A 26,903-nucleotide genomic window follows, 5' to 3' on the forward strand; every position below is an offset into this window, starting at 1 on the left:
CATAAATCAAGTGGGTACCCATCAAATGAGTGTCCAGAGATAAGAGAGCAGAGAGTTATGAGTGTCTAGTTACGTTTTTTTATTTTTTTTGGTCAGATTTTTTTAATTAAAATTTTAAAAAATAAATATATTATTATTATATTACCGGTCCAGTTCGGGTGGGCGGTTCCACATTGAGAATCGGGAACCAGACCGATACCCACCGGTTCCAAAAAATTGGAATCGGGAACCGGACCGGTCCCCTTGGGAACCACCGGTTCCGGTCCGGTCCCGGGCGGTCCTGGACGGTCCTGGGTTTTTTGCACACTCCTAGTCACAACCCTCGCCCTTGCTTGTGACCAGAGAGGGTTGTCTGGCGATCTTTGCCGAACTTGATAAAAGAAAAGGAAAAGAAAAAAAATTAAAAAAATCGATAAAATATTAAAAATTGTCCACGTCGGTGCCGGTCCATGTCAACTATTTCCTGTTAAAATTGGATGGATAGACTTAATTGACAAAATATGAAAAGGTTTAAGACTCAATTAACGGAATTAAAATGTTTATAATTGAATTGGCAAAAGTGCAATAGGTTTAAAACTTTTTTAACAATTTTCCCTATACAGTTATCTACATGTACTAGACAATAACACCAAATATGCCAATAATGTCACAAGGAAATTGCTAGAGTTTCACTTTTAAGTAATTACCCACAAAGCTTTTAATATCAGCTCGGGATTACCCTATTGCATAATTTGGGTAATTGGTCCTTTGAACTCGGCTATATCTTCCTCCTCCTTTTGACGGAGAAATTTTCTCCTGCTTTTGACTAGTGAGTGATAGGTTACGGATATACTCGCATGCACAAACTTAATTATGAGCGATGTCTATATTTATAATTCACCAACCAAAAGATAGAATAAAATATGACTTCCGGACCATAAAAGATAAAACGTGACATCCGATCAGGGGTGAAATAAAACATGACTTTTCAAACCATATAAGATAAGCATCTTTAGATTTTCTCATGTTTTGTTTCCTATATGGTGAATCACAAGTATAAATTCGGATATTGCCTTGTCCTATCACATGAACAATCAGGAAGATATCAACATTAACAAAAAGTGTATGTTTGTGACCAGCCTTAAATAAAATTAAAATTTTTCTTAATTATCCACTAGTGTCGAGACACGTGGGATGGGAAGTTATGTATGAAAAAACAAGGAAATATTTTCAGTGTGATTATTTAATAGAGTGATATAGTGGTAACGGGTAGATCATTAACTACATTACTTTAACTTGGGCAGATAGCAGGAATCGAACCCACATCTTCTCCTTGGCAAAGAGAAATGTTACCATTCAACTATACTTTGCATTTTTTTTTTCGTTCTCGATACCTTGCCTACTACCGCCTGCGAAAGGGCAAGCAAGAGTGCAGTGTTCCTACTTGAGTACACAAAAGACTTCCTTTAAGATTTGCAACTCTTCTTTCTTTCTCTCAAAACGTGTCGCTGTTTCCATCTCTAAATCATGCAAAATAGTAATCTCACTTTAGCCTACTCCTGATATGCAAAGACACCTCTCTCTCTCTCTCTCTCTCTCTCTCTCTCTCTCTCTCTCTCTCTCTCTCTCTCTCTCTATGAATGAGAAAAATAGGATTTTTTTTTTAAATTTTGGCCATTGAAATAGGTCCAATAATGGGAATTAGTGGGCGTTTGTGATCAATTTGAGTTAGTTTTGTTACTCTGTCATTTTGTTAAGCTGCAAAATGTTATTTGCCATTGCAAAAACTCTTTCTTTGTCAATTGTTTCCTTCTGGAATTGTAGTGTGAGCAGACACGATTAGGTTTTATTCAAATTGTTGTGGTGGTGTTTGAGAAATTGTTAACATCAACATATTTGAAGATCTTTTGTACTAACTAAATTACTAGATTTTCTTTTCTGGGTGATAAATGGAAAAAATTTGGGTCAATATTCGTAGGACTCCTCCTGGAGATTACATTTTCTAACACTATTGGGAGTAGGATATTGTGCCTTGTATCAAATGCAATAATGCAGTTTCGAAAAACTCAGTGATAATGTGGGAGGAGGTTCATTTGAGTTTGAGATAGATCAGAATTATACTCGATGGTTCAATCATGAAGGGGATGTTTATGATGTGAATAGTTCATAGGGAAAATTAATCAAAAAGTCATAAATCTATTGCACTTTTCCTAATTCAGTCTTAAATCTTTTAATTTTGCCAATGGAGTCCTAAACCTTTTTACATTTTTCCGACTGATTCCATTTGGCCAAAATTCTTTGACATGAACACTGGATATCCTACGTGACACGGTTAGCATTGACATGGATATTTTTTTATAATATTTTATTTTTATTTTTAATTATTTTTTTTTCTTTTTTCCCTTCCTTTTCTTTTATTTTCTTTTTTCTTATTTGTTTCGCTCCCTTCTTTTTCCAAACCTTGGTCGATGAGGGCTGCGATGCCCTTGCTAGATTTGGGGGAGGGCCTGACACCCTCGACTGTGGCAGGCGGGCAAGGGCATGGAGGCCATTGCTTGTGGCCAGTCGAGGGCATGGAGGCCATTGCTTGTGGCCAGTCGAGGGCATGGAGGCCATTGCTTGTGGCCAGCGATGGTCGGTTGGGTTTGGAAAAAGAGGGGAAGGAAAGAAAATAAAATAAAAAAATGAAAAGAAAAATTAAAATTATATGTCAATGCTGGTCGTGTCACATAGGACAACCAGTGTCCACGTCAGCGATTTTTGGGCAAAATTGACATGATGGAATCAGTTTCAAAACTTGAGAATGTTCATGACTCAATTGGCAAAAGTGCAATAGGTTTCAAACTTTTTGGAAAATTTTCCCATAATTTAGGTGAAGATGAATTTGATGAAGGAGACTGTTCAAAAGTCCAACCCAAAAACTTAAGCTAATAAGTGGAGGGAAGCCACATGAATATAAAGAGCATTTATGACCCATTGTTAAGCGATGTGAGATAATATTTTTACACCACTCTGAGGGTGGACACACATTCACGAAAGGATACCGAAAGTGTTGGAATAGCATCGAAAGGTGTCAAGGTTGGTGAATCCGAGATGTGGCGGAGCGTAACGGCATGGGGCACGGATGGTGATGAAATTTCAAGGTCTTGTTCTTTTGAGGGTGGTGAGTCTAATGGTGGTGTCAGTTTTGCAAAAGGAAATGGCGTAATAGCACTCAGAAGGACGTAATGTTACTACAACCACCACCTTGTTATGGTGGTGTCGGTTTTGCAAAAGGAAGTGGCGTAATAGCACTTGGCAGGACGTAATGTTACTACAACCACCACCTTGTTATAAACTCAATGGGCGCTTCCTCAATCTATAATAGGTCTGATACTATCTTAAAATGCCCAACTCAAAAGTTTAAGCTAATAGGTGAAGGAAGACTACATGAATATAGAGAGAATTGAGGATTCGTTATCAAGTGACGTGGGATAATAGTTCAAAAAGAGGCGACGACATGTTTATTGGCATCAACTTAAATGATCTAGAGAAAGCTCAAGGAAGTGGAGATATTGCAATGGATGATGATGAGATGCTTGAGAAAGTTCTTGGGCCGGAGAGAAATCAAGATGTATTCATGGCAGCGGTGGGGGTCCAAAAATCTGGAAAGCTACTTCCGGTAGAAAGATATGTGAATTTGCAGAAAAGAAAGTTCAAGAGGAGACTAGACGGGCAGATCAGGCCTCAAAATCCATGTAGGTAGCGAACGAAAAGATTGAGGAGCTTCAAGGCACGATTGAATCAATACAGAGTCAGATCGAAAGCATTGATTCCAAACAAGTTTCGGTTCTATTCGAGGAGTGAAAGAATGACATCATGAAGAATCGCTAAGCCTTGCCTTCAATGACTGAGGTAAATAGTTCGCTTCATAATGCAAGAAAATTACTAGTTCGAGGTCAAGTACATATAACTGATGCTCGAAAGCGAGAGATCTTGTTATTTATATCCTTCCATTAGATTAGTGTGGTGTTGTTAAGTAAGTTTTGGGCTTCAACGATCCTATTTTAAGTGCTTAATTCTACTCTCTTTTTTTCATATTATAACCACATTCTATGAAATTCTTTTAAGAGCTTCAAAACTAACTGTTACTGCAGCTTACATATATTTCTTTATAGGATGAAGATGAAGATGAAAAATTGGTCTAACTAGTCAAGTTGAGCATCTACTTATATTTCTTCCATGTGTTTCAATGACTTGCAACGTTAGCAAGTTTTAGCAACTTATCAGTTCTTTTGTTTTAGACCTTCGATTTCTTGGAGTGGTAATTGGATTGTAATCTTTAGTGATTAATAGATTATTAGTGGCGACATGTTTACGTGAACTTATCGAGGTTAGTTTAGACTATCAATACACATTTTATGTAATTTAACGAGGATCACATCTGGAGATGTTTTAATAAACGACCATTAATCTGAATAATTCATAACGTAATTATGTATTTTGACAACCATAGTTTAATGTAGAGTGCACTTTCTTATAATATAAAACTTGAATCCAAATTTTTTTCATGTAGAAAATATAAGTAAGTAATGACTTAAGGGTTAATACCATGAAAAACCTTAAACTGGTACACCTGTAACAAATTTACCTTATGATAGTTTCGTTTAAATTTTACTGTCAATTTGTTGAGTTGGATGACATGTAACAGTTGACGGGTATATCGGTTTGGGGTTTTGTCCCTCCGTTTGTAACAAGTTTATTAATTTGTGATCTTTCGTGAAATTAATCCAATTTTACTGACGGTAAATTTGCCACAGGTGTACTAATTTGGGGTTTTTTGTGATAAAAAAATTAATTTAGGATAAATTTATCACAGGTGTACCAGTTTGGGATTTTTTGTGGTATTAACCTATGACTTAATCCTTGACAGTTCCGATATGTCATTTTAATATATATTTTAAATTACTATCTAGGATTAACTTGGAATGTATATACTCACATAAACTACTGCCTTGAAATTATTATCCTCGATTCTTACTAACAATATCTAATTAGTGTATTGAATGTGATTGAAGCTATACTTTGACGAGACGGTAGATCCATCATTCTAAGTACATTTATAAAATATTTCTACGTATCTTTTCAAACTGTTGCCTCGCGACATTATGATTCTAAAAGAGCACAAATTTGAAATTTCTGATAGTAGTACTACTATGATTATATCGAGCTGTATTAATATATTTTGATTGTTAGTTTATAGTTTTTTTGTTATTCGAGACCGCGGGTGAATGTTAATTTAGTTGCAGAACAAAGCACAATGATAGGTACGAAAATCATAATTTCTATAAATTAGGTGATCCAAATGGAGACAAATTAAAAATTTGCAATCAAACTAGGATCAAGTGCAGATATCAGACTCAGACTACTAAAACTTGCAAGGAAAAGGTACTTTATTGTGGCTGTTTTAGGTTACTTTGCTAATACTTTTTCTTCCTTGCTAGATGTGGGTACCCATATGAAAAGTGCACCAAGATTAAAAGCAATACGAATAAAAACATAAGAGTACCTTCCATTCCACCTCAATATATTCTTGGGCACACAAGCAACAAGAATATATCCAGCTCATTCTTCTTGTTTATTTCATTAAAGCCACACAACTCACACACAAACAAAGTTCAACAGAACGAAATCGAAAAAAAGACATGTTACAACATATTATTCAATTCTTGATCCTCGTAATCATGCAAGAGAAAGAGCCCCACACCTAGCCAACAGCAAGAACTGCCATTAACTAACCAAGCGGAAAGGCAGAGAGGGAGAGGGAGAGAGAGAGTGAGTGAATTTTAGCCTTTGTGAAGTAGTCCTTGTGAAGAAGCAGCCAATGCACAATCCATTGGCTGAAAACCCAACCTTCCATTCTCCAAGTCATACACAACCTCCACATTTTGTTGTTGGAAGCTCCCAAAAACCCCAGCTGGTCCATCACCATCATCCATTCTCTGGAACAACAAGCACTTGACCACACTTGAGTTGATTGGAGCTCTCATTGCATAGAAGCTATTCCCATGAGGAAGCAACAAGGTCACATTGTTCAAGAAATGGAGTGTGATTGGAGGGAGGTCATCATTCATTGGGTTAGTGTTGTTGGGACATGGAACCTTGTAGCAAAGATCGAATCCGCTTCGTGCCTCCACTTCGTTGGCCCTCGGGTAACTTATTGCTAACTCTAGGATGGAGAGAAGCTGTGAATAGAACGGTTCTGGCAAGTGGGTGTACGTGGTTCCCGAGTCTATCAATAGACCCCCGTTCCCTTGAGAGTCGAACTCTCGCAGATTATTAGGCGCGGTGGTCACGCTTGTGTTCCCCACCGTGATGCCCTCGAGACCGATGTAGTAGTAATTGGGGTAAATTGGACTATTCATCATTGGGGTGAACTGCAAGTCTCCCTTTGGGGCTATGGCCACATCTCCTATGACTAGAGGGCTTGAGATGTTGGGGTTGTTTGCATACTTGAACGCCAAGAAGCAATGGGAAAAGCCCTTTTGGAGGAACCCTAATTGAGAAGGAAGAGAAAGAGATCCCCTCCCAAACCCCGCAAGCCCTATCGGTTCATGGTAGGTGGACCCGACACACCCAAACGCAAAATTTGAAATTTCCCTTACAACATTAGGGTTAGCACTATGAACCCTGATAGTATCCCTAGTCAATATCCCGGCGACGATCCCGCCCGCACCGTAAGTGTAGGCAAAGGAGGGGCATGGCCAAGCGCATGTGCCCTTGAGGATAGTCGATAATGAGCATCCAGCAATGATGCACGGGTCATATGGGTTATCTGAGCTATGAACATCTGTGCAAAACCGGCTAGAGCAAGTGTCTCTAAGTGTTGATGAGGAATAAGATGGAGAGAAAGCGGCATTCAGTTTGTCGTTCCTATAATCATCACAATCCATGCAATCAAAAGACAAGTTCCCGCATGGAACCCATGTGAGATCACTACCGGTATCTAAATATACTTGAATGACTTGGGAGGGTGTTCCTATGTTGAGAGATATGAGGTAACCATCTCGAGCTTCTCTTAGAGGCTCCACCATGTCTTGCATTTCCAGGGTCTTTCTTCTCGAATAAGGTGAAGCTTTCCGTGATGGAAGCTCGGTTCGGGAACTTCTCAGACCTAGCACGAGTGAACTAGGGTTTTCCTCACTTGCAAAGCAGAAGCACTTGTTGGAAGTAGGAAATACATAAGAAATCAGGAGAAGTAAGGAAAAGTATGTAGGCTTATATGCCATCTTGAGCTCTTCTTTGTTTAGACAACTATGCTGATGCTATTCCAAGAACCCTTATTTATAGAGAGGTGGTGTAGTGATAGCCCAAGGATTTTGAGATGAGGTAACCGAAGAAACACGTATTGCACGCACACAGAAGATGAAGCTGCCTGTTTAATTAAACCATTCATTTCAATCGCCTAGGAAAATTGATTTTGTGTAACATTTATATCACATGATGTACGATACCATTACCGTGGCATTGTAGATTGAGCTACTGGTTTAATTAAACAATTCATTTCAATAGCCCGGTAAAGTTCAATTTGAATACTCAACTTGCTGATAATTGATGTCATGTTTGCATCTCATGTAATGTCGATGAATACTGAATGTTTAATAAGATTGATATATTAAATGACACGTTAATGTACAAAATCATGGCTAATTAAAGGTTTTATGTTTTCGGGCATAGGCGACCCATAGACAAAGTAGCTGAGTTAAATTGAATGAATGCGTGATCATTTGAGACTTCGTGCATTTCTCTTATCTAAAATATTAATGCTAGCTCTATACAAAAAATCGGTTGTAAAATTACTGCATATATAACGTGGCAACCTTTTATTAAGTGGTTTAACATGATTTACATATTCAGAATTACTTTCTAATTAGAAATCAATTTTATGTATAAGTTGTTATCTTTCTCACTGTTATTTAAATCTATCGTATCACTTTGTAAATCAATTTTCTATGATAATTTTATAATCTTTGGCATTATAGAGAGAGAGAGAGAGAGAGAGAGAGAGAGAGAGAGAGAGAGAGAGAGAGAGAGAGAGAGAGAGAGAGAGGAGAAATTTGGGTAGGCCTAGACTTAATCAATTTTTTGGCCTTCCATTATATGATTGGCACATGGCAATTGTGTCTCACTTGAGCCACATCAGAAAGTAACACTCGATTTCCACCAAACCCTAACACATCCACCTCTCTCTCTCTCTCTCTCTCTCTCTCTCTCTCTCTCTCTCTCTCTCCCCTTAACCAGCCGCTGCCGTTTTAACCTGTCGAAGCCACCATATCTACCATCGTCACTTACAACAACAATGACATCCACCACCTGCATCTCTGCTTGCGTTAAGTCACGAATGAGCAGAGAAATATAAATCCGACTTTGGGATCTGAACTACTGAGGACCCTCAACGCCGTTCAGTGTCTTTCACAAAAGCAGTGGCAGAACACGCCGCATGGGCACGAGAGAGAGAGAGAGAGAGAGAGAGAGAGAGAGAGAGAGAGAGAGAGAGAGAGAGAGAGAGAGAGAGAGAGAGAGAGAGAGAGAGATGGCGTCGCTATAGGGTGGCCGCCATTTGTTCTGGCAACGACCGCCGTGAATGGTGCAGGATAGAAGGAGGGGGCGGCGGGAGAGAGATTGACAGGGAACTTCTGCTGATGTGTTCATCACTAAGTGAAATCAGCACGTGGCGGGAGATGAATGGAGGGTCTGTCGTGGAAGAATCAATTGCATGGATTATTACTTACAGAGGAAAGGTGGCGATTGAGCGGCGCCCCATGAATGGATAAGCAACATAAGTTGACAGGTACGATATCATCCCCAAAGCCAAAGGGAAATCAGATTAGTGCGCATGCTTTAAGGTTAAGGAGTACTTGGGAAGCATCATTGTGATCATCATTGGAGATTTACAAGTAGGTTTCTGGCAGAATAAGGTATCAACTCGCACTTCTTCGTGCCTCATTTCGTGTCCCACAAAATATTAATGTTTAAAGTGCTCACGAGACCATCGTCTCGATGCCAGTGGGAGGCACGAGTTAAGAAAGGAATTAACATTTAAACGAAGGGCGAGGTGTACAGATAAATGCGAGGTACGCAGCAAAACCCTCGTGGATGCATGTGCCCTAGTATGTATGTTCTCTTATTCTTTGTTATTGGAATCATTTATAATTTGTAATTTGTACTTATTTTGAAAGTTTATATGAAGAGAAGAGATGTGTTTCTTATCTTTCTAAAGCTATCGATTCAGTGTTCTACATTATAGCCTAGAAAAAGAGTACGAAGTCCACATCTTCTGAGATCTTGTAACAAATCGGTTTGATCAAGTCAGGTATATAATGAGTGGCAAATCTACTATTGCTCTCTACATCCAAAAAAAAAAGGGTAAAAAAAGATATATACAATGGTATTGGTTTGATATTACCGTCATAAATCAAGGAAAATGTATCTTTTGTTCAAATTCAGAAGAAGGTGTTCATAAATTAATATTGGGTTGATTTTGAGAGAAGGATTGCGATCTGAATTTACATTCTTGGAAAGTTGACATATTAGCTGCTTGACCTCGCCACCACTCCACCCTGACCCGACCCACTCCGCTTTAGGTCCAGAGGCTGTGACCTAAGGCAATCCAAATTGAAGGTCACCCTAGTAAACCTCCACTACATCAGTGATTTGTGCGGTGGTCGCCACTGCACGAATCTACGGGTTGTTTGCCAGAGGGGAAAAGTGTCACAAAAGTCTTAAACCTATTGCATTTGTGTCAATTTAGTCATAAACTTTTTGACGTAGTACTAATTCAGTCCTTCCGGCTAATTTTGATCAGATATTGCTAACGTGGATGTCGGCCGGCTTACGTGGCAGCGTTGCACGGCCGGCTAGAGAAGAAGGAAAGGAAGGAAAAAAAAGGAAAATGAAAGAAAATGAAAAAAAATGAAAAATCAATCAATCAAAAAAATATTAAAATATTATTAAAAGTTGTCCACGTTGGCGCCAGCTATGTTACGTAAGCCGGTCAGCGTCCAAGTTAGCAATATCCAGCCAAAATTAATTGAAAGGACTAAATTGGCTCTGCGTCAAAATATGTAGTACTGAATTAGCATTACATCAAAAAGTTTAGAACTAAATTGACACAAATACAATATATTTAAGACGATTCTACACTTTCCATTTGTCAGAGAGGCTCATATGGAGAGATAGCAAGCTAACAAGGAGGTGGAAGGGCTACAAGCGACGACAGAGCGAGCAATGGTGGTGGCTAAGCGTGTAGAGAGAGAGAGAGAGAGAGAGAGAGAGAGAGAGAGAGAGAGAGAGAGAGAGAGAGAGAGAGAGAGAGAGAGAGAGAGAGAGAGAGATTGAGTTAAGACCGAGTTAACAACAACGGCTACTCCAGTAGATGAGGCATTCTCTTACCTACAAGAGGTCACAAGGTCGAACCTACCATGCCTCAACACTTTCTATTTTAACCTAGAGTTGGTGAAGTAGGTTGAGGCATTAGAGGATTTCCCACTCAAAGAGTGGAGGTTACAATTCAAATTGCACCAACTGTGTGCCAACTATTTTGGGTCAGGGCCACCTGTACAGGCCAAAGGTCTAAACATAACATGTATAGGAGACTTCCAGAATGTTTCATAGACCTCTGGGATGCCAAGTCTCCATGCCTGTACCCGTGAGCTTTCAAAAGAAAAGTTGAGACTCAGTTCGTCCATAGGGCAACGATAACAAGTGCGACGTGTGATGGCCACCGAGAGCAAGTGACAAGGGAGGCTCGATGCAACGGTGGTTGTAGTTGTGTGGCAGGTGATGTGGGAGGAGAAAGAGATGTTTCGTTTAGGATTTTAGAGGATCCAGATTTGTGCATGGTGGGTTCGACCTCCTAACATTTAAACAAAACATGAAGGATTTCGAAAATATTTTTTCTAAAAATGATTGCTTGCATTGTGGGAAAATTATCTAAAAAGTCCTATACCTATTGTATTTTTACCAATTTAATTATAAACTTTTTCATTGTGTCAATTGAGTTTCAGACATCTTCACGTTTTGCCAATTGAGTCATCTGGTCAATTTTGGTAGGAAATCGCTGATCTGGATATCAACCGTCCGACGTAATGCCGTTGGCACTGACGTGGAGCGGTTGGCACTGACGTGGAGAATTTTTAATAATATTTTAACATTTTTTAGATTTTTTATTTTCTTTTATTGTTTCCTTTTCTTCTTCCTCTAGCCGATCGCAGAACTTGGCAATGGCCGATGACCGACTAGAGGCGAGGACCGGCGAGGTCAACCTCATTGGCCCTCGCCTCAGGCCAGTCGCAGAGGCCTAGCTACCGACTAGAGGAAGAAGGGAAAGAAAAATAAAATAAAGAGATTGGCAAAAGTGTATTAAGTTTATGACTTTTTGGACAATTTTCCCCATGTATTACTCACAAAAATAAACGAACAAAATATATTCTCATTATACATGAAAATATTTAGACATAAATTGTCATCAACAATGAAAACATTTTTCATCGACTAATTATTTCGAGTGATATGAGCGACTATTTCTTATAAAATATTTTCCAAGTTATTTATCTTTTTCGCGAAATAAACGGAGCCCGAGTCTATATATATATTTAGGCGAACATTGATCAATAGTGCTCAACAACTAATCAGATCATCGAATTCCTTGAAATGGCGTGAATTGTGCCGGATCTTTTTGCACCTTTTCGTCGCGAATGCATAACGTGTTCGACCCACTATTTTATGTAGTTTCGTACTTAGATCGAGGCACTCCGAGACCACTTTTGGAACCTTTTTCTTTTGGCTACTGTACTTTGATAAGCTAGTGCTGACAAGGAGATGGCGCAACATCCCGGAATTCTAGAGCATCTTCTTGAGATCGACACTAATAAAATTATAGTGTTTGCTATGCTGACCACATATATTCCTTAAAATTGCAAGTTGAGTTGCAATTTCCTGAGCTGATTTATCACGCCTCGTTGGAACAGAATATTCAAAACCCTTTTAAATATGCGTTTCGGATAACAAGGGGGACCCTTCAATTGTACTTTAACAAATGTTTTTTTTCCTTTAACTACCTGACTTTTTCGTTTGTACTTTAGTGGTTATTTTAAGATCAATTGGAGTCCTTGTGATAAAGAGCAAACGCATCACGAACTCTGTCCTCTTTCAAAAGTAGTTTGTCTTGCCATGCCGTTCAATCAGATGTTAGGGACATGCAGGTAGGTCATCCTGGGTGTCTTGTCACACTTATTGAACAGGAATTATTGCACAACTCACCCTTGCAATTTGAAAAATAAAAGAAGAAAACTTTCGGGTTGTTGGCTTAAAAAGCTACAGTATCGACCGCGTTATCGTCGAATACGAAAAGTTTATACTGATAAATGAAAGGAAAGTAAATGTATAAGCTTCATTATAACCTCATAGATAGATAGTGGATACCTTTTTATTTTCAAATAATTCAAGACAGTAGATTGAGAACGAGACGTGATATTGCCGACTGAGGAATCATGCGCAAATAAATCTAGGATGAAACCTAACTTTGATATCATATTATAAAGTCAAATTCAATAGGTTAATACGATATGATGTGAAGTATTTTATATATCTGAACACTCTCCTTAATGAGGTCGAACAAAAGAGCGTGCAACCCGTTGAGGTTGGGTGAAAGAATATCATTGAAGCGCATCGTGCATAATATGATGGGAAACAAATAAATGAGTGAAAAGGGTCTTGAAGAATCAAGCTAAATTCAAAGTTGAGCATTCAATAAATCGGGCTGAAACCGCATGGAAGAAGACGTGTGAAATTGAAGAGCAGGGAGCCACACGTGCAAAATAAATCTAGCCTTGGGGTATGCAAGATGTAGAAGCATGACTCTGCAAGTCTAAATTATTAGGTCGTGGGAAACCATGTGCATAGTAAGCCTAATTATATTCTAAGGTTTTTTGCATTTTCCCAAAAGCTTTTCCCTGAAGTGCTTTCAGACACACCCAAAGTGTTTCTTCCCCTTTTCTCATATTTTTTTTTCAAAACAAGGACGAAATTAAGAAATGAAACATATGCTGCTACCCATTTTCATATAGAGGGATAGGTATCGATATAAATGGTGAACCGGCGGTATTAAGCATGTAGGGAGGGAAGAAGGGCACGTTCCAAAGCTAAATCTGACCATCTAAAGTTTATCCCCAGTCCACATCAAAATCATGTTGGTATGCGAAAAAGAAAGATAAAGTTGCCAATATTTTTCTATATTTTTGTATATAGATCGAATCACGGTGGGTTGGAAACCGATTTAATCCGATCTACTTCCATCTCTATAAGCATGCATGAATGAAAATTCTTTTCAGTAGGTTAATTCTTGGTCTGTCAATGAGAAGGATCTTCATACATGCGCAGCCTATATATGTGCAGTTCTATATTTACATAAATTAGTCCGGAGACTCGATGAATGAATGTGACAAGAGTGATTTTGACCAACCAATCAACCGTCATTATTAGGCTGACGGGTACACACAATATTGATGGACGGGTTTGAGTAATCGACCCGGCAAATACACCAAATTGTCCGACGGGGCGACCATGACAAGACATTCCTGATTGTTATTTTATTGGGCATACAACGGTTCCACTGCTAATTAAAAGTTAGACATGCATTAGCTTCTGGAATGGTATGGTTATCATTTGTAACACCCATTGCCACTTTTCTTCCATAGACTGCCACCTGTTCAATACAATCCAACAACCCTTCAATAGTAATATTTGAATAGTCGTTCGGGCACAAAACCGAAACGCCCAAACCCGTTTGATGTGGTTCAATTTCCCAATGAAGTTGCAGAACAAGCTCGTGGTTCCCAATCTAGCTTCAACAGGATGTACATTAAATTGATTCTTCATCGAAAAATATCCTGTAAAGTTTCATATGACATGCCATGCTTTTCTTAAATTGTGGTCTTTAATTTCAACTACTTTCAATTTGAAAACATGAAAAATAAGTTCAGTTGAATTCGAAACAGATATGATCTCTTCTGGTGAAAGTTTCACTTGAAAATCTCTCTCTCTCTCTCTCTCTCTCTCTCTCTCTCTCAAATTTAATATATTTTTATTTTCTTTGAAATTTATTTCTTTATTTAATTATTATAATCACTATTACACAAATTAAGGACCCAAGGATCGCAATTCTTTTTTTCTTCCTCAAAATATCCGCAAGTAGTTATTATTATATTTGTATTATATCAATGGACAAATGCAAAAATGAGTAATTCTATTTTACCCCGCACGCGTTGTAAATTTTAAATTTTATTCTTTTCTATCTTACTACCTTACTAGAAAAGTTCAAATCTTGAAATATTTTTCTCTTCCATATATATAGATACACTATTGTGTGGCTAATTTCTTTTCACCGATTACTATTTTAAAAATGATGCAATAAGACAATTTTATAAAATCTTTTCAATTCAAGTTTTTTTGTTTGCATTCATGCAATGCTTGCACACACTAGTATATATAAAATATAACCAATTTTTGTTAACAAAATATACTATTTTACGTGGCACTTGTGTACGTATTTTGATTGAACCTAGATACAGACTATTTAAATAATGTTTTTTGGGAAAAAAATAAAAAATATTATGCTTCCCATATTTTCAGCTAATTCAAAAATCTGATAATTCTGTAAAGACTTTTAAGTCCAACATTTGATAGCTGGGAAGGGTGATCGAAACTTAACTAAAGACCCACCCGAGAGGGTCACTATATGCACCACCTAAGTACTTTTTCTCGGTAATTGATTCACATGGTACGAGTCGGCTTATTAACAAATGGTATCATAGCAAGATCTACTTCAATACAAGTGTTGTTCGAGAGAGGTTAGACCCCAAGCCAATCCTACGAGGCGGGATGGAGGGTTCAAAGGATTTACTCTTGTCGGTAGATTTCTAGGATGGAGTAGAGTTTCTAATCGACCTAATCACACATCAGATAGGAGGAGTGTCCCTGAACGACATGTGTAGACAATGAGAACTTTCGAGTGACGACTTTACATCAAGTCTCATGTGTACTTGTTTATGGAGTTGATATGACACTCAAGTAAAGTCCCTTCGAGGACCCAAAATATGTTGTCTCTTCTGGAGTCACGGCAAGCGCGGAACAAATTCGATCGGTTCAATTGACTCTTACCATCTATTTAATAGAGGAGGCGATAATCAAAGGATGTAGCTAATAAAGAGCATCGTCTATTTCCCACACAATACTTTCAAAGTAATTGAACCGAGATCGATATATAGAGCGATCGATATGTCACGTTAGCCCCTCTAAGCCTTATCCATCCATTTTACTTTGATAATTATTTACTACGTGAGTCCATCTCCCTAAGATTTTTGGATATCACATGACCAATGCCACGATAGCTAGTGATGGAACGTATATGTATAAGCTCAACTGAGCAGGGAACACAAATCGGACTTCAACGCAACAAAATCAGAAGAAGAGAGCAACAAAGGGACATCTTCTCATCTATCTATCATGTAAAACAAACCCTAAATTACTCTTAATCCCGAACTTGCAACAGAAAATTCCATATAGCCAAGCTTGTAATTATCAAGAGTAATGATGATGGTGCATCAATTCCTAAACAGTGAGCCACATCATAAATTAAAACAATTCATAAAATCTCTCGTGCCTACTAAAATTCAAATTAAATCTCACTCACACTGCGACAACTTATAAGTATTACCTAAACATAACTCAAACGGTGATGATAACAGTCAGTTTGCGTATATATGTGTGAGGGCTCTGGCCCAAATATGGGTGAGGCGGAGGCCCAGCTTTCTCATGCGTTGGTGCCAACAGGTTCTCGCTCTCGCTTCATGCACTGCGGAAGTGGCATGGCATATTAGCATGACGTGCCGTATTTCACTTACGTAGCATTGACACGTCAGCTTATTGGCAGAGTGCTGATAAAACGATTTCATTACACAAACCATGCATGTAAGTTAAATTTTTTTGATGATCTAACTGCAAAATCGCCAGAAATATTTTCCGGCGACAACGAAAAGATCTCTCCACAGCGTATGCAGTGAAGCCGAAGGCCTTAATAAAGACATATTAAATTAGCCAAAACATCGTCACATCTTACGTTCGTGGATCCAATTAATAGGAGATCACTTAATAGATTCATCATGGTTTGGTATACACAACATTCCCACTTTCTTCTTTAATAGCTTAAAACTTTTTGAAATACATAATATCTGCGATTATTATTGTCAGTAGAATAAACTCTCGTATTGACTCTAAAAGCATTTAACATATAAAAAAGAATGGAACTCGTGGTATTTCCTTTTTTTCAATATCAACCCATACAAAATTTTTTTTTGGAAGGATAGTATTCCGGAAATGTTTAATCTATTATCTACATTTCTATATAGTTTATCGGGTGCGTTGAATGGCAAGGTTAAGTGAGTCTAATTCGGGGTCCAATTTATCCGAGGGATGAAGAGCCGAGTCTTTTGATCATATATGCTTGCAAAACCCAATCAATGTCTAGACCTTGCGAAAGTCGCATGATAGCAAAAAATCCGCGGTCCGCTATGGAAACAAATTCTGAATATACCATACTGATTTATGATAAACTTTAGGTAATGTTGACACCTAAATTTTAGCATGCTCGGAGAGGTCACGACATATAGGTTCAAAGGCCACGAAAGTTTGGATCTAGTTATAAAAGTTTCAACGCATAGCTACGGCGACCAAGTTACTCTGTGCAATAGTTTCAAAGGCCACGATACAATTTGTCCCTATAGGGTTCAAAAAGCCCGTGAACCTATTTGTCCTCACATATAAATTTGGCAAATTCTTATGGACGGAAAATTCGATCTTTATTTTCAAGAAATGTAATTATTTAAGAGAGAAAAAATCATGAGAAAAAACTCACCAGATAAATCGACAAAAAAAAAATATAAATTTTAAACGCGTCAGACGTGTTGCAATCTAGGAATAAATTAATTAAAATATGCTAAAGAAAAGACTATCGCTTTTATTAATATATATAAATTAATAACTTTTAGCAATTAATGTCCTACTTGTCTGAAATTGTTACTGTTGTGATTTGCTGAATGTTGGCTTGAGTTTAGGCTCCACTTGTTTTGCGCAAAATGAATGATTTGGAAAATATTTTTCTAAAAATGATTATTTCTATTCCTTACAAAGACAAATAAACAAAAAATCTCATCCTTAACGAAAATATCTAGACATGAATTGTTGTTAATAATGAAAATGTTTTTCATTGATTAATTATTTTAAGGAATACAAGCGATTATTTTTAGGAAAATATTTTCTCAATCATTCATTTTTCGCGAAGCAAACGAAGCCTTATAGTGCTATGGTTTGACTCACTTTTTTTTTTTGGGCGGGCGGGGGTGTGAGGTTTGACTCTTTTCTATAGATTTGTAATGACTTTGAACAAATGAAATCGTTTGCTTAGTAAAAGTATATCTAAAAAGAAATACACGGTATTCCATCCATAATGGTTTCCCTAAAAGAGAGCATTCTTCCACAGTGCAAAAAAGAATCTCTCATTTTTAAAAGGGGAACGAAAATTGGAAAGAGAAATGTTGTAATTTGAAAAAAAGAAAGAAAAAGAATATAGTTTATAATTGGAGAAATAACAAGAAGTTGGAGGAGAATATAGAATATAGGGAAATTTCCACTTAAATCCTAAATTGCACCCACTGTGACAACAATATCCCAAACTTTTTTTAATGCCACTAAAACCCCCAAACTTGTACAAGTCTAAAAAAAGCACCCTCAATTTATCACAAAAATCCAAACTTATTTTTGTCACACTAGTATAAATTTAGGATTTCTAGTGACACAAACAAGTTTGTGATATTACTACTAGAGAGGGTATAGTTTAGGATTTTTTAAGATACCAAATTTTTTTTTGATTATTGATGTCACAGTAAATATAGTTTAGGATTGTTGATGGTATTGTCCGTATAACATATTCAACAAAAAGCATTATAGGGAATATATAATATAACCAAAACAGGAAATTGTCCCCCTCTAAAAATGTGAACAAAATGATAAAAAACAAAAAGAAGACAAAGGAAAAACGAGTGTACAATATCCCATACCAACGCCATGTCTTTTCTTTATTTCCGTGTTATTTTTTCCAAGGCAAATACCCTAGTTTGTGATAAACTCATTATCATATACATTTAGAAAACTTTCTTTTGTTAAAGAAATAAAAAGAAATTTTTTTTGTTCCAGCCTTTTAAAGTTCGTCCTATTATCCGACAAAAAAAAAGTTGGTCCTATTACGTAATGAAAATAATTTAACAAAAAGAAGAAGCTCGTTCTTAGCATAGAAATCTAACCGGGAATTATCTCCAACTCATTATTATATAATTAAAGAGTTTGTGATATTATAGTTTCCGTAGGAAATAAATCTTGAATATTGAAATTATTTCCTTTTTTATGTCCCCACATACACTAATCTTAACCCGGTTCAAATTGGGAAAGAATTCCTCACTTTCAAGCGCACACTCCCCATCCCATTTCCAACGGTAAACTATATATTTCCCTCTCTAAACTCCTACTCTGTCTCTGTCTTTCTATTCTCTCCAACGTTGTTGTCTTTCTCTCTTTAGCTCTCCCAAAATTTCTCTGAACCGTGTTGCCCTCTGTTGTTCTTTCGAAGCACTTCTCTGTTTCTTCCACCAAAAACCCATGAAGCTCGTCGATTTCTTCAGCACCGAATCGAATCCCATCGGCGACGTCCACTCTCCGCTGTTGATGGACTCTTCGCATCTGCATGACGACGAGAAGAAGCCTGTCGGCGACCACTGGAGAGGCGAGGTCCACTCGCTGCCGTTGACGGACTCTTGGTCGTGTGTTTGTGATCTGCACGATCAGGAGAAGAACGGCGATCATCTGCAGCAGGAGTGGTGGTGGCTCGCGAATTCTTCCCCCTCACGCCTGATCAGAACACGAAGGAAGTCGGCGGCCCTCGTCGACAAATCGATCCCGCTCAACCGAAGCAAAAATCCGTGGCCTCACCTACGGACTCTGAAACGTTAATTGTGGAGAAGAAGGCGAAGTACAATAGAACGCAGAAGGAAAAGAAAGAGGCCTCAGGATGTGATACAGAGGAAGAAAGACGCAATGGCGTTTCCACAGAATTGGTGCTGCTCTACGACCCTTATAAGATCAAGAAGAAGCTTACACAGAGCGATCTTGGCCACCTGTCGAGGCTCTTGATTGGGCGGGACTTTGTGGCGAGCCACTTGCTCCAATGGATGAGCGAGGAGACAGTGAGGCAAGTCGAAAGTGGCAAGGGGGCCGACGTCATCGTGAGGGACGTGGACACATGCTCTGAGCATCGACTGGTGTTTGTGTTCTGGGCGTTGTCTGGGTCCTACGTCCTCAAGGGGGGTTGGATCAAGGAGTTCGTGAAACGGAGGGCGTTGGCGGCTGGCAATGAGGTCGGGATATATTGGGATCCTAGTGCTAGCAAGTTCCACTTTAGCCTTCTTCACAAGGCGAATTAGACTTGATCTTGAATTAGTATTGTTTTTGTTTGGTGACCAACAGGCAAAATTTTGATCTCTAGAAAAGGATATTAGTGATGGAATTCTATTGTATGCCATCAAACTATCTCTATTTTCCCTCAGAAATTCAATTATTGGTGACCGCTTCTATTGAAGTCCGGTTCTCTGTCTTTAATTTTCATGTGTGAGTTTTCACTGTGGAAATATCTTTGAATGGGTAAAGTTGATTACTGTAGATTGGCAACATTTGACTATTGTAATCCTGTCCGGGCACAAATTTTAAATGATCCTAGTAACATTTGACTTTTGCCAAGACATTTTGCACTTTCACCTCAACAGTGAATGCATAAGCTGGTTTTTAGTTTCTGTTTCATCAAGATGTTTCTACTGAACTCTCCAAATCAACAGCCCAGATGCTTTTCCAAATGTGACTCCATATGCTGTTATACAGAGATGTTCAGCTGGTTAGTTTATGTAGTTTTTACACAACATATCTAGCATAGCATATCCAAAGGCGCCAGAGTTAACTTCTTGTAGCTTTCCAGCTTTCGCCTGCGCAGCTTATTTGTCTGCTAAATTTCAAGTATCTGGCATGTCCTTGTTTGATCATCATGAAAAGTCGCCTGGTCCTAAAGATCCTAAAGATTGTCTTACACTTCGTAAGCTCTGCATAGACCTCTCTTTGTGGAAATTACAATTGTCAAAACCAAACAACAGATCAGAAGAAGCTGGTGGATATTTTGTCGTATTGATAAGGGAGGGATGAGGCTTTTAAGCGGGCTACCTCAAGAAAGGAGCAGCATTTGCTCAACAGTCAAAATCTGTCCAATCTGCTCCCACACGTGACATCCTTTTCCATTGTCTTGTGCATTGTATGCCAATCTTGCAAAATTATTACCAGTGACTATTCCCTTTGAATTCAGTTTAGACTTGACAATGTCAAGCTTAGCTGTTATAGCAATTTAGCTTCTGAGGTCGTAGTTTTCTGGGAGTGTACATAGTGCTTTTTGACAAAGTATCTTCCGAATGATAACGTAAATCATGCAAGTTATGGTCCAAAGCATAGTCCGGCAAATTGCTAACATCTTTTTTGTTGACAAGAAGTTCAATTTTCCGGAAGCAATCCCAGAGTCTGGATCCAGAGAAAGTGAATCAGAGTCAATCTCATCTTTCTGATGCTTTTCTGTGAGCAGATATGTTTTTTATTCAGACCACATGGCTCATATAATATGCTGTTAATCACACTTCTTCTCTTATCTTAGTTTCATCAACTGGCAATCACTTATCATAATACATCGATCACTAATCATTCCCCTCAATACCAAAAGTGTCTTTAGGATTTTTATTTCGCACAATGATGGAGGATAAGATTGTGTGCACAAGCCGTGACATGACAATGCCCAATTGAGGATGATTCATTCCATTGATAGTAGAACATCTCCTTTATAGGATTAAACTTGGCAAAGATTGCCGATGCTTTTTTGTCTTCACAACATGTTTCAACGAAGTCAGAAGCTGCAACAAGAGCTGCTCTCTAAAGAAAACTGCAGTATGCTTTACATCTAGCCCTGTGGATTAGTACAGTCACAATTAAGGAATTGAAAGAATTCATACACTCAGATGCAATCAGAATGTATGTCTTGATAGACAATACAATATTCATATGCATACCTAGACAAACATATTACATATATAAAATAAAGATTGGCGGTGAAGTCCTGAGAAGATTGGGAGATGTTTTTTTGAAAATTAAAATTTGAAATAATAATCGGCATACATATATAAAATGAACAAAACAGGAAAATTTCATATATCACCACGATGAGAAAGAAACTGACTCAAGAAAATTAAAGATGTTAGAACTGCGCTTCAAAAGAAACACTCAAGAATTGAATTTCTAGGGGAAAATACAGATAGCTTGATTACATATAACAATAAAATTCCATTACTAAGATTCTTTCTCTAGAGGTAAAAAAGTTTCTCCTTAGTCACCGAACAAAGAAATACTAATTCAAGATTAAATCGAATTGAATGATATGGTCACTCAATTAATCACTCGTAAGTATCATGAGACGCTAATTCCACTTGCAAAGAAGGCTGAAATGGACCCTGCTAGCAGTAGGATCCCAATGTGGTGATCGCGTCCGTTTCGTGTAGCTCTCGCGCTGCTTTGTCGTACGCCCTTGCGAAGTCCTTGGCCGTTTCATACATGCCCAACCACTGCCATACACATTGCTCCGAATCTCGGACCCTTGCCGTCCATCTCGCTAACAGGTTCTAGTTCACACCTTGGAACTTCTTCTTGCCACTGCAGTTGGCAACCTTCAAGTCCTAGCAACTTGCAGGAAGGGCGGACTTCCCAGTGGGCTTCCAGCATTTAGTCTTCACACCGGCATCTCCGTTGCCACCCGACTGCAAATCAAATGGGTTCATTTTAGGTCAGTTTTTAGGCTATGGAGAGGGTTGCGTCTCAAGTGTGATGTTCAGAAACTGAGAGAGACTTGAGAGAGAAGCTTCCAGCGCAGCGAAATTTCTCAAACGGGAGCGAGTGATTGTGGAAAGCGGTTTCACGTCCATCTCTCCTACATGGCCATTTCTTCAAAAATGTAATTAACCAAAAATGATAGAGAGCTGAGAGAGAGGGGTTGATGAAGAAGTTTTGGACCGGTGGTCTTGATCATACACAATCTCTTTGACTTCATGACATTTGTTGTGTAGGTTGAGAGAGAGAGAGAGAGATGGGGAGAGAGGGACACAGGGGTATGATATTTGTACAGGTACATGTGCATGCGTGCATAATTGACCAATATTTTAAATAGAGTTAAATAACGAAAAATCCCAAGTTGGTACACCAGTGATAAATTTATCTTTAACTAATTTTTGACCAATAAAATCTTTAAACTGGTACATCTGTGACAAATTTACTCAAAACTAATTTTTTGACTATCAAAAATCCCAAACTGGTATATTTGTGATAAATTTACTATCTGTTAGTTTCCGTTAAATTAGATTAATACCACAAAAAATCACAAACTGGTGTACCTATAACAAATAGAGGATAAAACCCTAAACTGGTACATTGGTCAACTCGACAGTAAAATTTAATAGAGACTAAAGGAGGGTAAATTTGTCACAGGTGTACCAATTTAAAATTTTTTATGGGTGTACTAGTTATGGGCTTTTTGCAGTATTAATCCTTTTAAATAAAGGGTATCATTAAATATTTTTTTTGTCCATTTCACGAAATGAAGATTTAAAATTCATGATTATACATGTGGTCAATTTATGAGGTTATTATATAGGCAGAAAATGTACAACAGGGAGTTAAAGACGAAATTTTGATGGGCGCACTTTGTAAATACCGATATAAATATATCCCGACTAGAACTATTGTTCTTCTAACCGTAAAATATAATAGTTATTTTTGGTCAAGTACCATAGTTTAATAAAAATAAAGTAATTACATTCAAAAGGCTAGACATGGCCGGCTTTCACAAAAATGCATCCGACTTCAATATTTCGACAATGTCGGCGAAACGATCTTTGACTTCTAGTGGCTGGCATTTTGGTCTAAGTGCGCTATCAATTCACGAAAAGTCCCGTAACGACTTCAGGCATGGCCAACTCCAATAGTTGAAAAACCACAAACTGGTATACATGTGATAAATTTACTTCAAATTAATTTTTTGACCACAAAAAATCTCAATCTAGTACACCAGTAACAAATTTACCCCCGTTAGTTACCATTAAATTTTACCATCAAATTGCTGAGTTGGATGACACGTGGCAGTTGACGGGTTTATCAGTTTGGGATTTTACCCTTCCGTTTGTCACAGGTTTACTAGTTTGTGGTTTTTCATGATATTAATCCAATTTAACGGAAGGTAAATTTGTCATAAGTGTACCAATTTGAGATTTTTTTTGGTCAAAAAATTAATTTTGGATAAATTTATCACAAATGTATCAATTTTGGATTTTTGATAGTAAAAAAATTAGTTTGGAGTAAATTTGTCCCAGGTATATTAATTTGAGGTTTTTCATGATATTATCCCTAAATCTATCAAAGTGATTCCAACCGGAGCCAACTTTTAGTAAGTCACAACAGTAATTATTTCCGACAAGGAGCACATTAATTGTCGCATCACTTACTAGGCTTGGTTCCTCTCTTCGTAATGAAACTTAACGCTTGCCTTATAAACAAGTTGAGCGATCTATATTCGTTGAAGGGCGATCTAACGTATAATTTGATTATCCTACTTAGGACAAGCATGTCGAGGAAATTCGACACAGCGTTCATTCAACTTAGAAATCCAAATCTACATGACAACTGCAGCACAACATCATTTATGGGATAGCGAGGAAAATTTGAACCATATACATCAAAAGACAAAACAGATCATAGGACTATCAATCTATGAACTAGCTTCATCTCCAAGTGGGATTGGTTCCGGCTCCAGCGTAAAGAAGAGATGACCCGGGGGAAAACTAGTAAGAACAGGACGAGATGGTGATGGAGGTGGCGGTGGTCGAACAATTAGGTCAAAATAAAAAGGGCCAAACCAACGTCCCTCTTGGTCTATCTTCATGTGCTTGATCTCCCATTCCAGTTGATTGGCAAATTCAGCCAAAAAGTCCTAAAGCTATTATACGGTAACCAATCCAGTCTTAAACCTTTCAATTTTGTCAATTTTGTCTTAAATCTTTTGACGATTTGCCAATTTAGTCTTAAACTCTTCAATTGTATCATTCTAAACGTTTTGATAATTTGCCAATTTAGTACACACTGATTACCTAAATCCAATCTCTTTCTAATAGCAAACTATATGATCCATGAGCTTCAACAACAAAAAAAGAACGTCTTTGACCCAACAATTAAGTCTGCAATGAACATACCTTTTGTTACGGCTAGTGTTATCACCTAGAGGGGGTGAATAGGTGATTTTACCAAATTTGATAAATTAAACGTGCGGAATGAATATGGTCAAGATCAACAACTCGTGCGGACAATATCAGATGGATGCATTTGACGAACTTATATGTAAGTTATCGTCAGATAGTTACGTCTGATGACTATGAAGATGTTTTGATGAACTCGTTTCACAAATATGTATGCAGTATAACGTCAACAATAATAAATGAGAGTTTAAGGATAGAGAATACTGCACACAGATCTTTACAGTAGTTCGGCTTTTTCAAGCCTATGTCCACTCTCCACGCTGGCAGCCTATTGGCTGTGTTTCACTATTAAATCACCAAGAGATTACAAGAGCAGTGCTTCTCAGATGATAGATTACACTATCACGTATACTTTACACTCAAGTAATTTTCTCTCCAGAGTAATAACGTGGAATACAGTAATTACAAGTGTGTAAGATCGAAACTCTATTCAGACTTTGAAATTCTTGATTTTGGTTCTTTTTACTTTGTACGACGTTTGCAATCCTTTTATACTCCTCCATTTCCATCCTATCCGTTGGACAGTCTTCAGAGGATTTTGTCTCCAAATCAATCCGTTGGAGAAACTTCTCAAAAGAAGATGCATAGCCATTAGAAAAAGAACCATTATCTCTGAGTGATTTAATCGCCCATACAATCAAATCTTAGTTTCCATAAGTGTAGTTCTTCGTGTTTAAGGAATAATCTTATGATTGTTAAATAGAATATCTTGAGATATCGATTATTGAATGAATTTGATTGACCTGCATAAACTTGCCAAAAATAACACTTATCGAATCTGACGGGGAATTTTGAGTCTGATAACAAAGTCTTTTCATCGACTAAGTCTGATGACTCAATAATTACCTGCATCAAATAACTTAAGTGTAATTGAGGTCAGAACAGGATTGTTAGAAAAGGATTATTTTGTCATTCTTCAAAACTAATGAGGGATTTTCCTCAATGTTCTCCCCTTTTTTTATGATGATAAAACTATCCATATGCTTTAAAAATATTCAGAGGATATGACATTCAAAGCACATAAAACAATGTTAAGTTCTGACATAACAGCCCATCTGTGTAGCATTCAGATTCTATATCTCATAGCCCATCTGTGTAGCATCCAGATTCTATATCTCATTTTTCTCCCCCTTTTTGACATCAGCACAAAGGGTTAGTAGCAGACGGTAATAACATAATCAATAAAAATTCAATATAAGAGTTCAACATCTAGAGACGAATCATAGTTCAACATCAAACTAATTGTCAAAGTGCATACCAAAAATATTCAAACCAAGTCTCAACACATCAAAAATAAGAATTGAATGTAATCCAGACAACGCAAAAAATAGTCAAACTAGTCTATTGGAGGGAGTTCGATTAGTTGATCTAGTTTTCTGGAGGGGCTGATGGTGCTGAAGGTCTAGAAGGTGCAAGTGAGAAAGACACTTGTACAATACTGAAGCAAGAAAGTTGATTCAATCTTTGTTCAACACTTGATGAGAGCTGATTAATCTTTCCTTCAATATTTGCATTGTTAATTGCTGCAATTTGCTTTTGACTTGAACTTTCGGATTGTTTATTCTGGCTTCCATCAAGTCATTCAGTTCTTGGATTCCTTCTTTAAGGTCACTTCTGAGTGCCCTAACTTCATTTTGTACTGCTGCTTGCCTCCACCTGAGATCTGTAATAGCTTCATGATCTGACATAGATGACGAGACATTACGTCCAGAACGAGTGTTTGTAATCTGAATGTCAGCAGATTCTACTTGCTTCTCTTTCCCTTTTCGTTGAGCTTCATATGGAATCTGACTAACAACATTTCCATCTCCTTCAAGAGGGAAATCTGCAGATGTTGCTTCTGAATGATTTGTTTCTTGTGCATTCTGAAGTTCCTCCCATTGAATATCAGCCACTTCAAAGTTAGTTTCCTCAACACCTTTGACTTCACATATTTCTCCTATGAAGTCCGCGAGCTGAACATTTGAAGGATTGATCTCATCATCTCTCTTCCCAAGTTTCTTGAAGAACTTATAAGGGATGAGATTCAAGGAAGACCCTCCATCGACCAAAACCTGGCCGATATATTAAGAGCTTTGAGGTGTCCAGAGTTGTGAGCAGTAAGTTTTTCGAACTCCATTACCTCTTCATCGGCGAATTGGGATTTAGCTTTTTCCTCCTTATCATTTATCGAATCTTGCTTCTCTATCACTCTTATTGGTGATGTTATGAACTCAAAAGGTAACCTAACTTGAACCATACATGAACTTGCTGGTGATATTGCTCTTGATAGAACTGCAGGTCTTCTTGACTCAGACTCCTCTTCCTTCCGAGACCCTGATTCTTTTGGCTCTACATTGGTTTGAGCTAACTCCTCAGCTTCCTCTTCCAAACTAAATTCCTAGACCTTAATTTCTTTGG

At 37.8% G+C, this 26,903-nt stretch overlaps 2 protein-coding genes across 2 annotated transcripts; one reads left to right on the plus strand and one right to left on the minus strand.

Moving 5' to 3' along the window:
- Positions 1 to 5,804: 5,804 nt before the first annotated feature.
- Positions 5,805 to 7,052, minus strand: LOC115693650 (probable aspartyl protease At4g16563). Its single transcript, XM_030620683.2, has one exon. It carries the CDS (start codon positions 7,050 to 7,052, stop codon positions 5,805 to 5,807), a length of 1,248 nt encoding a protein of 415 aa, XP_030476543.2.
- An 11,674-nt stretch (positions 7,053 to 18,726) lies between these two features.
- LOC115693651 (putative B3 domain-containing protein At1g78640) lies at positions 18,727 to 19,560 on the plus strand. The gene is made up of 2 exons (XM_030620684.2): positions 18,727 to 18,850; positions 18,913 to 19,560. The coding sequence occupies exons 1-2, from the start codon at positions 18,727 to 18,729 to the stop codon at positions 19,545 to 19,547; spliced, it is 759 nt and encodes a 252-aa protein (XP_030476544.1). The 3' UTR covers positions 19,548 to 19,560.
- The last annotated feature ends 7,343 nt before the right edge of the window (positions 19,561 to 26,903 follow it).

Source organism: Syzygium oleosum, unplaced genomic scaffold, assembly GCF_021117445.2.
Source record: "Syzygium oleosum isolate NSW1041296 unplaced genomic scaffold, Sole_v2.1 Sole_v2.40, whole genome shotgun sequence".
NCBI lineage: Eukaryota > Viridiplantae > Streptophyta > Magnoliopsida > Myrtales > Myrtaceae > Syzygium > Syzygium oleosum.